General features: G+C 58.9%; 1 protein-coding gene across 1 annotated transcript; it reads right to left on the bottom strand.

The window, feature by feature from the left end:
* Window positions 1–1,856: 1,856 nt before the first annotated feature.
* Window positions 1,857–9,709, bottom strand: RTP5 (receptor transporter protein 5 (putative)). Its single transcript, XM_039469531.2, is given in 8 exon segments — window positions 1,857–1,879; window positions 6,169–6,260; window positions 6,293–6,604; window positions 6,606–7,437; window positions 7,440–7,614; window positions 7,616–7,675; window positions 7,677–7,806; window positions 9,570–9,709. Coding segments are annotated over 8 exon segments (1,764 nt in total).
* Window positions 9,710–14,748: the final 5,039 nt, after the last annotated feature.

Raw genomic sequence — 14,748 nt, forward strand, 5'->3', positions numbered from 1 at the left:
CAGAAATATCCATTTATCTGCTGCATTATTTGTATGTAATATTTGAATTGAACTATAAAGACTGTGAGACTAAAGTTTTTTAAAAGATACTTATTTCTAAGTATTTATTTCAACATTTATGAATTCACAACATTGGCAAGTGATTTGTGATTTTAAAATTGCAAATGTTCATTATTCATATTATCATTGCATACATGTTGAGCATATCCTCATTGTATAGGATGTGGTAATTCGCCTGTAACCAAGGTATGATCTACTATGGTTATTTCTCCCCTTTATTGGGAAAAAGCCTCAGTTTTAATTATTTTCTTTAAAAAATAAATCACACGTTTGGTTATGAAAAAAAAAAAGGTAAGGATTCTTGAGTCAGAATTCTGAAATCTGCATACTGTGGCTGACGTTGTGCTAGTATCACTCATTCCTCATTTGCAAGTATGCATGATGCATGTGAAAATCTCATCTTCCCAAGACAGGTGTGCTAAGATTGTTCTGTCTCATTGTGGAAAAGTTTCAGGTACAAAGTATATGACAAAAACCTGGTTCCATTTCAGCATAGAGCAGGTTGAGCATGTGGCCATGGAGGATTTAGAAGGGAAGAAACATTCAGGAATTTCTGAGACAGAAGTGCGGTAATGAGGAAACCCATCTACATGCATATCTATTTCTGTGTGAATATGAAGTCTGTGGAGGGGAATCAGACTCTTCAGAGAAGCAGTAATATTTTTCAAGACGGCAGTGTACACCGCTTGCCTTCACTGTGTCCTTGGGCACAACAATGAGTGGGAAAGGGACTCGGACGTCCTGTGATTTCCTTCCTTGCTGGGCTCATGCCACTGCTCCTTAATCTGTCCTCCATTAATTAAATTGTTAAATTATTTCCTTTAAGAACCCTCTGTACATTGTTTTACCGTCTTTAGAACATGCATTTCCTACATCAATCGCAAAAAATAGAGAGGAAAGAAATGGAACCCATGACAGGTGATGTCACTCAGTCCTCCAGTTGCTGGGGTTCTCATAAACCTTTTGCACGGTGCTGAACTTCAGGCTGAGTTATGGGTGCCGGTTCCTCACTCTGGACCTATTTTATCCACTGTCTTATTTTTGTGCTTGCACCTATTTTATGAGTGAAAAGCAAGGACAAAATTAGGATGATGCTCTCTGTATTGCAGCTGGAGGCGGAATGGAGTTTTACACAGAATCCATCGTGTGAGATGTCTGTTGCTTGATATCACTTGGTATGTTAGGAGACTTCACGTTGGTTCAACCGGCTCCAAGTTTCTTAGTCCATGATTCCTCGCTGGGCTCCAGCAAATTTTTGGCCTCTTTTAGAGAAGCACCTGGGTTGCAGTGGATTTGAGCATTTTTGTAGGAATTGGAGTGGAAGTGCAGCCATTTGTGTTTCTGAATGGCCACATGAAGCCCAAGGTGAAAGGAATTTTACCACTGGTGGAGAATGATCATCTCAGACCACATCCCCCAAGGGCTGCCCCACTTCCTCCAACATTCCAAGTTCCCTCCTTCACTTTGTGCATGTGAGAACCGCCTGGGCCTGGCTGGGGTCAGGGAAATGGGTTGTCATGGGCACAGCTCTGAGGTCTCCCTTCAGCCTGCAGCCCCCACATCTGTCTGCTCTGCTCACTCCCCGCAGCCTCCAGGCTGTCATCTGTTGTTTGAGGTTGGAGTTCCTCATTTTCTGGGTTGCCAGGCAGGGTGTCAGTCCATTGAGCCAGGAGCAGACCCCCCAGCACAGGATGGCAGTTTCTCATGACATCAGGGACTGGCCTGACTTCAAAGTCATGGCTGGCAATGGCGGGGCTGTGTTTGTGGGACATGGAAGCTGGGGCATGGGGAGCCCTTCACGAGTCATTTTCCAGTTGCTCTGGTGAGAGGTGACAGGGTCACACCAGGGGAATGGGAGTAGGTGGGTGTGGCAGGGAGGGCATAGAGCAAGAGAAGAGTTACATTGGAGGGAGAGAAGGGCTTTGTGGCTCAGGCATCTGAAAGGTCAGGAAGAGCCATGTAGAGTGAGAGGGACAAAGAGGAGAGGCTGTCTCCATCCAAAGGACCCTTGATAAGGAGCACGGAATTGCACCATAGGTGCCTGGGCAGGGACCATTGCAAAAGGAAGTCAGCTTAGGGGAGCCTGTGGCTGAAGAATGATTCCATCACGGGGGTACAGAGGCTAACATTTCTTGCTGTGGGTGATTTAATGTTGGGCCTCAGTATTTCACCTCCCCACCCCTGGAAGAGCATGACACGTCCACATCCTCACCAGGGCCCGAGGGAGGGTAGATGCTTCTAAGTGTGCTGGAGAACTTGGGAAAAAAGAAGGGCCTTCAATTAGCCCCCAAAGTCCCAGGCAAACCGGGGCACTTGCTGTAACAAGTGGAGACATTCCCCAAAGGCTGGGGGCAAGGTGGAGGCATCACGAAGACCCCAACCCTCCGCTGCCTCTCCTGAACAGGGGTACAAAGTCCCAGGCCCCAGAAGGAAAGGGAAGGAGATCCCCAAACCTCTGCTCCAGCCAGGTCCTCCCACTGAGTCCCAGGAGGCGTGACCCTCCGCCTACCGGCCAGCCTGGGGCCTGAGTCACCATGTGGCCACTCCCCCTGAGGACTTCTCTGGCATTCCACTCCCCTCCCCAAAGCTGCGGGTGAAGCAACCCCTGCCCACCCAGGTAGCTGTTGTCCAAGGCCAAGGCCTGCCTGTCCACCTGAATACCCAGGGTGCAGGGGGACCAACCTGATCCCAACTCAACCCTGCAGCAGGTACTTACTGAAATCAGCACGGCCCCCAGGCACTTAGAGCCACATCTGCTTTATCCACCGCAGGGTTATGCTAGCTGCTGTCGGAGCTCCTGCCAGACCCTCCCAGGGACCACAAGCCTGTGCTCAGCCTCACACGTTCTGGCTGGACTTGGTTTTGGCAGGAACCACACCTGACGCTGGGTGAACTGACCCCCAACACGAGGAAATGTACCCAAAATCAGGAAATTATTCACACTCTGAGTCCCCTCAACTTTGGCTGAACTAATAGCAATGACTTTAAAAATATGTCCGCCTTTCGTCTTCTTTGACTCTGATATGAAATGTCTCTACTATCAACTCAGTTGCCAAAAGTCGTTATTGTTACCTCATATTAGGCCCAACCTGGCCACTTAACCCATGCAGGAGCCTCAGGTGAGAGCCCAGGTGTGGCTCCGGGTGAGAGCTCGGCTTGGGCTGCCTGGCATGTGAGCGCCAGGCCTGCGCTTGGCTTTCGAGCTGGCGTCTGTGCCTCGGCTTTCCCGGGACGGCGACAGCGCACTCAGCACTCGCAGCAGCGCGTTTGCCTTCAGGGCTGAGCCGTGCGGTGGCTGCACACCGTGCCTTCGCTCCCATTGTTACTGGCGAATGTAACAGTTAATGAAATAAAATACGATTACTCCTGAGACCGATGTTCACCATGCTGATGACGGGTGGTCTGCTAGTGTTAACGAACTCATCTGATTAGGCCGAGACGCAGCCCAACCTCAGCGAGGACAAGGGACCGGGCGAGATCCCCCATCCCGGGGCTCCCCCCGCCCCCAGCGCGGTCCGGGCGTCCTCCCCGCGGCCACACGGGGGCGCCGCAGGACAGCGCGGAACGCGCCGGCCGCGAGAGAGGGAGGGGCCCGGCGGGTGGGGAGGAACGAGGTGGGGAGGGGAAGAGGGAGGAGGGGGCGGGAGAGGGACGCGGAGGGGGCGGGAGGGCCGAGAAGGGGGCTGGGGGACGAGCAGGAAAGAAGAACCGGGAGGGGAGTGGGACGGGGATGCGGAGCGCGGGGCCTGGGGAGTGGGGGCTGAAGGGCGGGGCAGGGGCGCTGGGGAGGCCGGAGGGTCGGGGTCAAGCAGGACAGGGAGTTGAGGGGTGGCCGCGGAGCTGGGGTTCCGGGGTGCCTTTGGAAGCCCTGAGGGGGTTCCTCCATGATGGACGGGTGCCTGCAGCTTGGGCGGGGGGCGGGGGGGGGAGGGCGCGATGCCTGGCCGGGGTGGAGGGTGGGGTGGGAAGGACCCTGACCGCAGGAGGGCCCGGGCAGCCCTGCGGCAGACGGAAGGAAGCCCCTTGGGAGAGGTGGGAGCCCCCACCGTTGCTCTCCCAGGGCCCACAGGGAAGGGGGTCCCAGGTGACAGGCGTGTCCTGTGTCTCGCCAGAGTCGGATGCAGGGGAAGGCCGAGGGTCATCCTGAAGGCTGAGCTGGGTGGGTTGTGGGCCAGGCGCCAGCCTTCCCCTCTTCCTCTTCGGTGGCCACATTTTAGTAGCCAGGCCACCGAGTGAGGGCACTTCAGGGTGGCCCCTCTGGTGAGCACATGGGGACACCTGTGCACAGGCTCCTGGGTGGGTGGCGCTGAGGGCAGGGGTGTGGGCCCAGAACACAGCCTCCTTGTGCCCGCCGTGCCCTCGGGCCCAGAACTCACCCACCCTATGGGCCCCAGGGGTGAGGTCAGGGCCGTATGCCCTCTGTCTTGTGCCTCGGGTGCTCCTGTGAGTCCCCCACCCACAGCCCCTGAGACCACTGCCCCACAGTGCTGGGCAGCAAGGGTGGGGAGGGACACCAGCTATGGACCTGAAGTGGCACAACTCCCCACCCAGGAGACCCCCAGAGCCATCGCCCCACTAGAAGAAAACAGATTTCCAAAACCCACCACAGGACAAGGCTGGCTCCGGCCCTCTGAGTGAGTCAGCGTGTGGGGCTGCCATCCTGCGGCTGGGCCCCTCTTGGGAGCCCTGGCCGTATCACCGGTAGGTTTGCTGCTGTCTCCAGCCTCTGTGTAGGATGGAACCTCCTGAGGCCTCCGGGGTCTCCGTAGGTGCCTGGGAAGCAGAGGGTGCCGGGTTGGGAGGAGAGTCTGCTGCTTCCCCTTGAAGCCCTGCACCGCCTGCACCCGAGCCCACCACAGCTGTGTGCGAGAACGCCCTCCCTTCCACGCCCCCACACCCACACCCCAGGGGTCCGGGGCCAGCCTGGCGGCCAGAATCTCCGGAGATGCTGCCCCCTCCCCACCAAGGGCCCTTCCCCTTTCTACAGGGCAGAGCTTCCCGCGTCGCAAACCCGGGGTCTCCCCAGTAAGTGCCCAACCTCCCAGGAGCATGGGAGCTGACCCTGCCTGGGAGAGGATGGACAGTCGGACCCAGCCACTGCCACTGTCAGGCCCCCACCCGGCGACACCTCCGCCCCTAGGAAATAGAAACTGGGCTCTTTTAAAATGAAAATCCAGTGTGTGGCTGTAACAGGAGGATTTTCTCTCATCTGCAATGGAACGAATCTCTCAAACCCAGACAGCCTCGGAGCCCCACCGTGGCCCCCCACCCCTTTGATAAGAGGTGCCAAGAGCCCTCTCGAGGCTACATTGAGGCTAGAGGGAGGGGAGGGTCTCGGAGGCGGGGCCTTGAGCCCCAGCGGGAGCTTGAGTCTTTCCCGGAAAGAGGCCAGTGGCCTCTTCCACAGTCCCTGGGTCCTCACGGGAGGGAGGTTAATTTGCACTTGACACGGAGCCGGAGCTTCCTGTCCTATCCCAGGAGCCACACAGAGCCAGGCATTTGGAAACCCCAAGAGGGAGCTCTCCCAAGGGAAGAAACGGTGGGCACGAGGGGTCCCTGCAAGGAGGAGGGACCGAAGGGCGGGCCCACCGCGCATCTCCCGCCTGGAAACCGCCCAGGGTGGAGGGCTCCGTAGCTGGCTTTGCTTGGTTTTATTGGAGTTACACACTGAGAAAGTGCCTGGAGCTCACAGACACAGCTCAGGGCAGACCCACAAAACCACCCGGAGCGAGAGACTGGAGGGGCTGGGCTGCTGGCGGGGGCGGGGCCTCGGAGGCGGGGCGGGGGCGGGGTCTCTGGTGCAGGGGCGGGATCTTTGGGGCAGGGGCGGGGTCTCGCAGGTGAGGGGCGGGGTCTTTGAGGCGGGGCGGGGTCGGGGTCTGGAAGGCGGGGCGGAGTCTTTGAGGCAGGAGTGGGGTCTCGGAGGTGGGGTGGGTCTCAGAGGCAGGGACGGAGTCCTTGAGGCAGGAGTGGGGTCTCGGAGGTGGGGCGGAGTCTTTGAGGCAGGAGTGGGGTCGCGGGGGCGGGGTCTCAGAGGCGGGGCGGAGTCTTTGAGGCAGGGGCGGGGTCTCGGGTGCGGGGGTTGCCGGAGCCGGGCGGGCGTCTCACTTGCTGCGGGTAGAATGCCGGGGTTCAGCCGGCACAGGCACATCAGCCAGAAGACGCACGCGGTCGTGGACACCCAGATCCAGAAGTCCTCGCGGTCGTGGACACCCAGATCCAGAAGTCCTCGTAGGGCTCGGCGTGCGGCCTGCGGCAGGTGTGGACAGGGTGCCCGTCTTCCTCCCGGAGGCACCCACAGCGGGCCTTGTGGAGCCTGGACCTCAGCCATCTCTTCTAGTAATAGCCCTGGGTGACGTAGCCACTGCCCTGGGCGCCATCGGCAGTGTGGCCACAGGCCTTGCGCTTTATGACATGGAAGACGGAGAAGGTGATGGAGCCCTCGGTGATGATGATGGGGTCCTCACTCACGGTGACGGGGCCCTCAGCATTGGCCTCCGGAGGGAGGTCGTGACCCGCAGTGAGGAGGCTGTCTTTCTTCTCTGCCTTGGGTGATGTCAGTAAAAGAATCTTTGCCTTGGACATCAGCAGGGAAGAAGGAGGGGGCGAGGAAGCCCTTGACCTGGGAGGCAAGGCCACCAGCGTTGGTCTCCAGAAGGGGGTCAGGACCCGCAGGGACCAGGCCCTGGCCGCCTTCTTCCTTCCCATCACCTTCAGCCACCTCGGCAACAGCGCCCTTGACGTCAGTGAAGATGAAAAGGAAGGTGCCCGAGGCCTCGTCAGTGGCCATGGGGCCATTGGTGGCCTCCGAGAGGGTGTAGTTGCTGGCGGTATTGGTGAAGATGTGGGTAAGGGAGGAAGGTAAGGTGAGGGAGCCCTCCCCACTGGCAGAGAGGTCCACACAGTAGAACACGGTTGGCATGAGTTTCCCCACAAAGACCAGGCCATTGCCGAGGGAGACGGGGCCCGGGCCCTAGGCCACACCAACAGGGCTGCAGAGGGAGCCCCAGCTTTTGAAGAAGAAGCTGTTGAGCTCAAAGGTCTGGATGCTGCTGCCGAGGAGGCGGGGGCCGTGGAAGATGGGGTCTCCAAAGTCCACCCAGAAGCCTTTGCCCCCCGACATGGCCACAGAATCCCCAGACAGGTCGATGGAGCCCTGGCCAGTGATGCAGCCCCCAGGACTGCTGGTCACAAGGAAGGAGGCCTCCACAGGGGTGGCAGAGCCCTCAGTGACAGACGCCTGGTCCCTGCCGGCACCCGCAAGGGAGAAGGGGATGGCGGTGACGCCACCACCATTGCTGAGGCTGTCGCCAGGGGCAGGCAGCTGTTTGCCCTTGGAGGCGGCGGTGGTGCCACTCCAGACCGTGGCAGGAAAGTGCCTTTTGTGGCGTTGGCGCTCCAGGCAGGGTGTGGGGCCTTCTGGAAGAAGCAGAGCCCCAGCTCACAGGCCTCGCAGCAGCCCTCATAGGCCGCCCTGGTGAGCAGGCTTGGGCCAAGGCCCTCTCTACAGCAGTCCTTCAGAATGTGCAAGACCAGCCTGCAGAGGAAGGGCCGTGTGCCCGGGGGGGCTCACCTGGCAGCCCCCGGGCACCCAGCACCACCTGCATCACTGGGTGCTGTGTGATGCACACCCTCCAGATGCACACCCTCACCAGCTTCCGGCGGCCGGCCCGGTCCCACCACAAGTGAAAGAGAACCTGCAGGTGGGCAGAGGCCCAGGTACCTGGACAGCGACTGCACTGGAGCCTCCGGGGTGGGGGACGGGGGCGGAAGAGGTGCGGGTGAGTGGAGGGGGAAAAGCCCTGCTGCCGGAGGCCACACAGCCAGCCTTTGAGCTCTGCTCTTCACCCTCCTTGCCCACCCGGCCCCAGCTCCTCGCCACCCCCTGCCCCACATCCCACACTCAAACCTCAAACCTCAAACCTCGCCTGCCAGCCACCAGGGCCGCGGCCAAGGCAGACCAGCACCTGCTCCTGCCAGTGCCGAGGTTCCGAAACCATCGGCCTCTTGGCCACACACAGGCAGAGGCAGGCCCACGCATTCCAGCCTGCAACCCGCTCATCTGGAGCGCTGAGAAGCAAAGTGAACTTATCAGCAGTTTGGCGGCAAAACCCGCTCTGGCCTGGCCTCTGTGAGGCGTCGCGCCTGCTGCGAGTGTGGCTTTGCTGGTTGTTTTGTGAGCTGGGGTTAACACAGGAAGAGGCAGGCCTGCTGACACACTCAGGAGGGGAAAGGCATGGGTCTGGGGCTGTCACTGGGGGCTCAGCAAGTGGGGGTCCCTGTCCCAACTGAGGGGAGGCCATCCCCCTGTCACCTGCTAGCTGAGGGGAAAGATGTCTCGGAGCCCGTGGTCACGGCCCAGGCAGCCCAGCGAGGGGAGATTTGGGGAGAGCACAGGGGTGGGGGGGTTGGCTTGTCCACAGCAGTCACCAGACCAGTGATCATTCAGTAGCCACACAAGCAGCTGTGAGCTTTGGGGAACCCTGCACCAGTGAGAGGCTCTGCTTCAGTGCCAAGCAGTGGAACTTTCCGGATGACTTAATGTGCTGCAGCCACACTGCCCCGCCTGCGACCTCCAACTGCAGTGGCCACAGAGGCGGTGGACACGGTCATGCTGGAGGAACTGCTGACTGTTTAGATGGGACTGAGGAGCCTGTCGAAGCCACAGGCACTGGGGCTGCGTGTTGGGGTGCTGCCGCCTCAGTTCTCTCCCCAGCTGGGCCCAGCTGCAGCCGCATCCACAGCTTTGGCTGCCCAGAGCCATCTCCACCTGGCTGTGGGGACAGTGACGTGCTTCCAAGCACTTCCCAGACCTCAACGTGGGTTATTACTCTGTTAACTTCTGAAAAAGCCGAGATTCTGCACACACAGGGCCCCAGGGGGGTCAGGTGCTGGGGAGCTGTGTCAAAGGCCAGGACAATGGCCCCTCTGCCAGGGCATTCCCACAGAGGGACCAACCAGCCATCATCCTGAGGGCCTGTTGGGCCGGAAGTCTGCGAGGCTGTGGAGCTGCCCTTCGCCCTCCCGGCAGGTGCCCGGCAGAGCTGGGGATGCCTTGCTGGGTGGAACACTCCACCCTGCTGCACTGACAGCTGCCACCATGACAACAGCCCGTGAGGCTCACAGGTGACCCACAGCCACCCGGGCTCCCGATCAGGGCCAAGCACCCCCGAGGTGTGGCCAGCAGATGGCTGCGAGGTCATGGCAGCACCATGGAAACCAGAGATGAGCTTGTGTCCAAGGGGAGCGCCGGCCCGAGGAGCTGAGGGAGGGAAACGAAACCTCCATGAGGCACCTGCCATGTCTTCCCCCAGGCCCCTGCGTCAGCAGCCCTGTGCCAGCATAGAGGGGCAGGCGCTGAGACCAAAAAGGAGCACCCAGCCCCACCCTCCCGTCTCAGGGACAAGACAAGCCCCGACAGCCCTGCCCAGCCTTTTGGGCCCCCCAAGAGCCTGTGGAAAAGCACCTTAAGCCCCTCCCTCCCCAGGGTCCCCAGCCTCCGGCCACACCTCGAGAGCCCCACCAGCAGGTACTGGCATCCTGGGACCAGGCTGTGTTCATGTGGCAGAACCCAGATGTCCCAGGGCTCCCTCTTGGCCATGATCAGGGTGAAGATGCTGGCCCACACGTCTGCCCCGGCCCCATCCATGCTGCGGTCCAGCTCCACAGTGCAGGCTGAGGGTTGCAGCCACCAGGGGACCCAAGGAAGCGCCCACTTGCAGCACCAGCCAATCATGCATGGTCTCCATGGCAACCAGATTTGTCTCAGAGAAATGGGAATCGGAAAGGAAAAATACAATGCAATGCCATCTCCCGTGACCCGGACAGCCTCCCTGTGGCAGCATCGTGCTGGGCCCGTGGACACGCAGGGGCCTCCCCCGGCCTGTGCAGTGCAGAGGCCCTGGTGTTTTCACAGATCACACTCAGGAACCATCCACTGCCTCCTCTTTCTGCTGGGCATCAGGAACAGGGGCCCACTCATCTGCTGCTGAACTCTTGGTATTTTTTCAGCTGTGGCTATCATGTAGCTTACTCAGCCAGCTTCTCTCTGCACACAGCAATAGTGCTTTTCACACAGACAAAGCTATGAAGAACTTTATGGAACGTGTATCATTGCAAATTGTCCCATAGGTGTGTTCTCCTAAGCTCTTTACTCATGAGAAATAGAAAATATTTACATAAAATGCCTAAAACAAATACAGAGCTTCAGAAATTATTCTACAGTCTTAGGTCATCACCTCCCAGAGGAAGAAACAAAACCCTGCCAGCCTCCAGAACCGGCCTGTTCCCTCCCAATTTCAGCCCTTGGTTCCCGCCCCCGCCCTCCTGGCAGAGGTGCCACCGGCCTGGCCGTGCCTGCAGGGATCAGGCAGGGTCCTCAACACCCATGATGCCTCCCTCACCCAGCCCTGGAGCTGCACAGCTTCTGAGCTTTACAGAAACACTTCACGTGTGTGCCCAGCTTCTCACACCTTTTCAGGCTGTTCAGTGTGTGAGATTCAGCGCCATCGCTGTGCCTGGCAACCACCCATCAGGGCACAAGAGAGGCTGAGTCGAGAAGGAGCCGGGAAGCGCCGCCTCGCCCACACGGCAACGTGGAAAGCTCAGCGCAGGTCCACCCGGGAGAGCCTCGGGCCGCCTGGCTCTCCTCACGGATCCCATCTTGCCATCTCTGCCCTGCATGCTGAACCATTTCTTCTCATTTTTCTACCACTCCACACGTTCTCGCTTGGTCTCTGTCCACACTGCGGCTAACCCTGGCAAGCGAGTGCACCGCCGTCACGGTTTTCATTTCTTCTGGCCCTTTCACATCGTCTTTGCTGAACACTTGGTATTCTTCCAGCTTGTGGCTATCGTGCGACTTTATCAAATAACCTTTTGGATGGCAGTCCTGGCCCTTCTGAAAGACACGGACTCTTTCTGCCATGCAGCTAGGTTCGACTGCAAGATAGAAGAGGATGTCACTGGGAAGGGCTCTGGGAAGGCCCCTCAGCATAGCGCGGACGGCTGGGAAGGCCCTGCTTTTCTCCTCCAGCTTCCCTTTCTTCTGTCCATCAGTGCCCGGGTGATGGCCGCCCTCCAGCAGCTGTCCCACACCGGCCTCACGCTTGGAGCTGTGAGCCCAAGGAGCAGGAAGGCAGGAGCCGGGAGCCGTGGTGACAGCCGGAGGGCCACCTGCCTCTGGGTTTCCTGTTCACACAAGAAACAAGCCAGCTGCCGCTGTGGTCTTGATGCTCTGATCTCTGGCACTTTGGATTATCACACAGCCGGAGTGATCCTAACTCACGTGCCAGGTGGCACCTGAGGTCCTGGGGTTTGCTGGTTGGTTCAGGGCCACTGTGCGTGTGTGGGCCCCTGTGATCCCGGTCCTGTGCCTTCAGTGATCTGAGAGACACGGGCTTCCCACTTGTCTCCAAAAGCCTCCGTCCACAGGGCCTCCACAGAGGACCTCCTCCCGCCTGCCACAGCCCCCCAGAGCCAGCGTTTCCTGGCCGTTCCCCACCACACTGGGGCCACAGCCCTGACTGCCAGTAACCCCCACCACCTCCCACCACAGGCTCCTCAGCCCCCACACCTGGCTCTAAGTTTAGGGAAAAGGTTTGGCATGATGACTGACCATAATCACTCAAAATAACCTTTCGAATGGCAATTCTGACCCTTCTGAAATGCAGGGAGCTGGTTGCCCTGACATTCTTTGCTTGAGAATCATTGACTGTTCCCTACACCCATCCCAGAAGACCTCCAGAGGCCCGGGCGGTGGACAGCAGAGAGGGCAGCTTTTCCACGCCTCCATCTATCTGCCCATGTGTCTGTCTCCCCAACCCACAAGCCACACCCTACAAGAGCTGCTTACCTGGCCTCTAACAGGCCAGTCAGCCACGAGCTCACCTGCTGCTTCACCAGGGCTGGAGGAGGCCGGGTTTGCGCAGCACCATGGGTCCCTGCAACATGTGCCAGGTCCTCCTTGGGCGCCTGCATCAGCACCAGCCTGGAGCTAGCCACGGGAGCCCCATATCAGGCTCTAGGACCCAGGCCTGGTGCAAATGCCTTCCGACCCCACTCCCTGCCAGGCTCCCCGAGGGACTTCTCCAGGACAGGGTGGGATGGGGATGGGGGATCAGACCTGGGAATAAACTATCAGGGGGAGCTGGGGGCCCCTTTAGCACTGCCGCCCACCCAGCCCTCGGCACCGCCGCCCACCCGGCTCAGTGGCTTAGCGTTCCCTCCCCCGCAGACACGTGCTCTCCTTCTGGGGACGCTTCCTCACACACTGGTACCTGTCTTCCTGAGCTCAGTTTCTGGGGAGGGCAGGTGGCAGGCTGGGGAGTCCCACCACAGTCTCCCACAGGGAAGGACGTTCCGCCTGGGCCTGAGGGACAGATGCAGCAAATCCCAGTGAGGGAGGGGCTGAAGCCAAGGCCCAGTGGGGCCAGAGGGCGGGTCAGCTGACTGGATGGCGTCCTTGCTCAGCAGGGTACCATCTCTGTGTGTGTGGGAGAGAACAGGGGGAAAGAGACGAGGAAAAGGAGCCGGCAGAGGGTGGCGGCCTTGGCAGGTGCTGGGGCTCGCCCTCCTCCCACAGACCTCAACTCCTGGCTGTAGTGACAAGAACAAGGCCCCCTCCCAGACCCCAGGTCCTGAGGGCCCACTCCCACGGGCAAAGGGTGGCCCAAGGCTCCGTGTGGCTCTGCCCTTGTGCTGCCCAGGCAGGCGGGGGTCCGGTCCCTGCAGCTGGGGATGCAGCCTCTGTCTGGCCATTCTACTGCTGAAGACAGCCCCACTGTCCAAGAGCCCCTTGCTCTCCCGCTCCTACCTGTGGCCCTGCGGGCTGGAAAGGCCACTTCAAAGAGCCATGCAAGGGGCCTCCTGCACGCGCCCTCCCGGCGTCCGGCCCCCAGCCTCTCACTGCTGCTTAGCCTGTTGCAGAGCTTGAGTGACACCCACTGCCCTGGAGTGAGAAGTCACCACACAACACGACACACACAACATACACAGTACACACACCATGCACACCACACACAACACACACACACACATATACATGCACACACTGGGAGACAGCAGGGAGGGTAGAGATCACTTGGCACCCCGTCTTAACAAAAAACCCAACCGTTTTTATTCTGATGTGTAATAAATTGTGGAAATATCTCATTCCATTTTTTAAAAGTTTATTCTTAAATTGGGCAGATAAATTGCGTGTTCGTTTTTAACTTCTGGGAAATGTTTCGAAAACAGGATAGAACAGCATTTTTATTTGCAAACACTATTAACCATTTCCTGTTCCAACCTCAGAAATGGCTATGAATCAGGCGTTGCCTCTCCACATGGTACCCTTGGCCCGGGCCGGCCGCGCCACCGTTTCCACCCCCAGCCCAGCACCTGCGGCCTCCCACTGCAGAGGCAGTTTCGGGATGGTCCTGCTGTTTCCTGTGCTTCCCCGGCCCCGGCCCTGCGTTCCTGAGTCCCTGGGTGGATGGAAACTTCCCGCGGGCCGAGAGAGTGTGCGGGAAATCCCCTCCCCACCACTTTCCATCGTGCTGGCTCCTGTTCCAGCTCACGATGCCCGTCTCATCGCTGCCGTGAGCCCAGCCATGTGTCATGACAGGCAAGCCCCCTAGGAAACTCCAGAGCTTCTCTTCTCAGACCGGGAGCACAGGGAGGGCTCCTTGTCTGGGGCTCTGAGGGCAAGGCCCCTGTCTCGGAAAGCAGCCCAAGAGCCGCCGCTGCCTGAGCTAGCTGGCCCACAGAGGGCTTCCGGGGCCTTTATTCATAGTTGCCAGGAACAGGAGTCCACCCGGATGTACTTAAACTGAAGAATGGCTGACTAAACTGCGGTGTGGACATCCTCACCACAGCAGGGACGGCTCAGCACAGAGAGGAACCGGCTGCTGGAACACACACACTGGGTCATCTCCAAGGAATCCACGCACACAGCACACACCGCACACAGGACAGGCACTGCACCTTCCCACGGCCATCACTGACATGAAACCGTGGTGGAGGGGGGGACAGGCTCGTAGCCACCAGCAGGGACCCCGTGGTGACGGGGACGTTCTGCAGCTCCACCACTGGGGAACACAGGAGCCTTCACTTGTGCCAACATTGTGTGTGCAGCCCCGGATACACACGCATCGCCAGAATGGGGGACTCAGGGTGGGAACAGCGCATCCCACGTCAAAATCATTAACCTGGTTGTGACGTTGTCCTGCGGTTTTCCAACCCGTTATCATTCAGAGAAACTGAGCCAAGTGTGTGAAGGAACATCTGTTAGAACTACACGTAAATCTACCATTATCTCAATTGAAAATGATGCAATACTCAACAAAAACCTACAACCATCAGCCGGGTGTGGTGGCTCACTTTGGGAGGCCGAGGTGGGAGAATTGCTGGAGGCCTGGAGTTCAAGACCAGCCTGGGCAACATAGGGAGAACCCCCCCACCCGCCCAAATCTCTACCAAAAAACATGTTAGCTACGAGCTGGTCACAAGGTGCACGCCTGTGGCCCCAGCTACTCAGGAGGCCAAGGAAAGAGGCTCACTTGACCCTGGGAGGCAGAGGCTGCAGTAAGCTGAGATCACACGGCTGCACTCCAGCCTGGGTGACAGAGCAAGACTCTGTTTCTAAAAGAACATAAACAAACAAAAGTCACATACAACTTTGTTTGTTGTAAATTATCTTTTAACTGA

The sequence above is a fragment of the Saimiri boliviensis genome, chromosome 5, assembly GCF_048565385.1.
Source record: "Saimiri boliviensis isolate mSaiBol1 chromosome 5, mSaiBol1.pri, whole genome shotgun sequence".
In the NCBI taxonomy this organism is placed as follows: Eukaryota; Metazoa; Chordata; class Mammalia; order Primates; family Cebidae; genus Saimiri; species Saimiri boliviensis.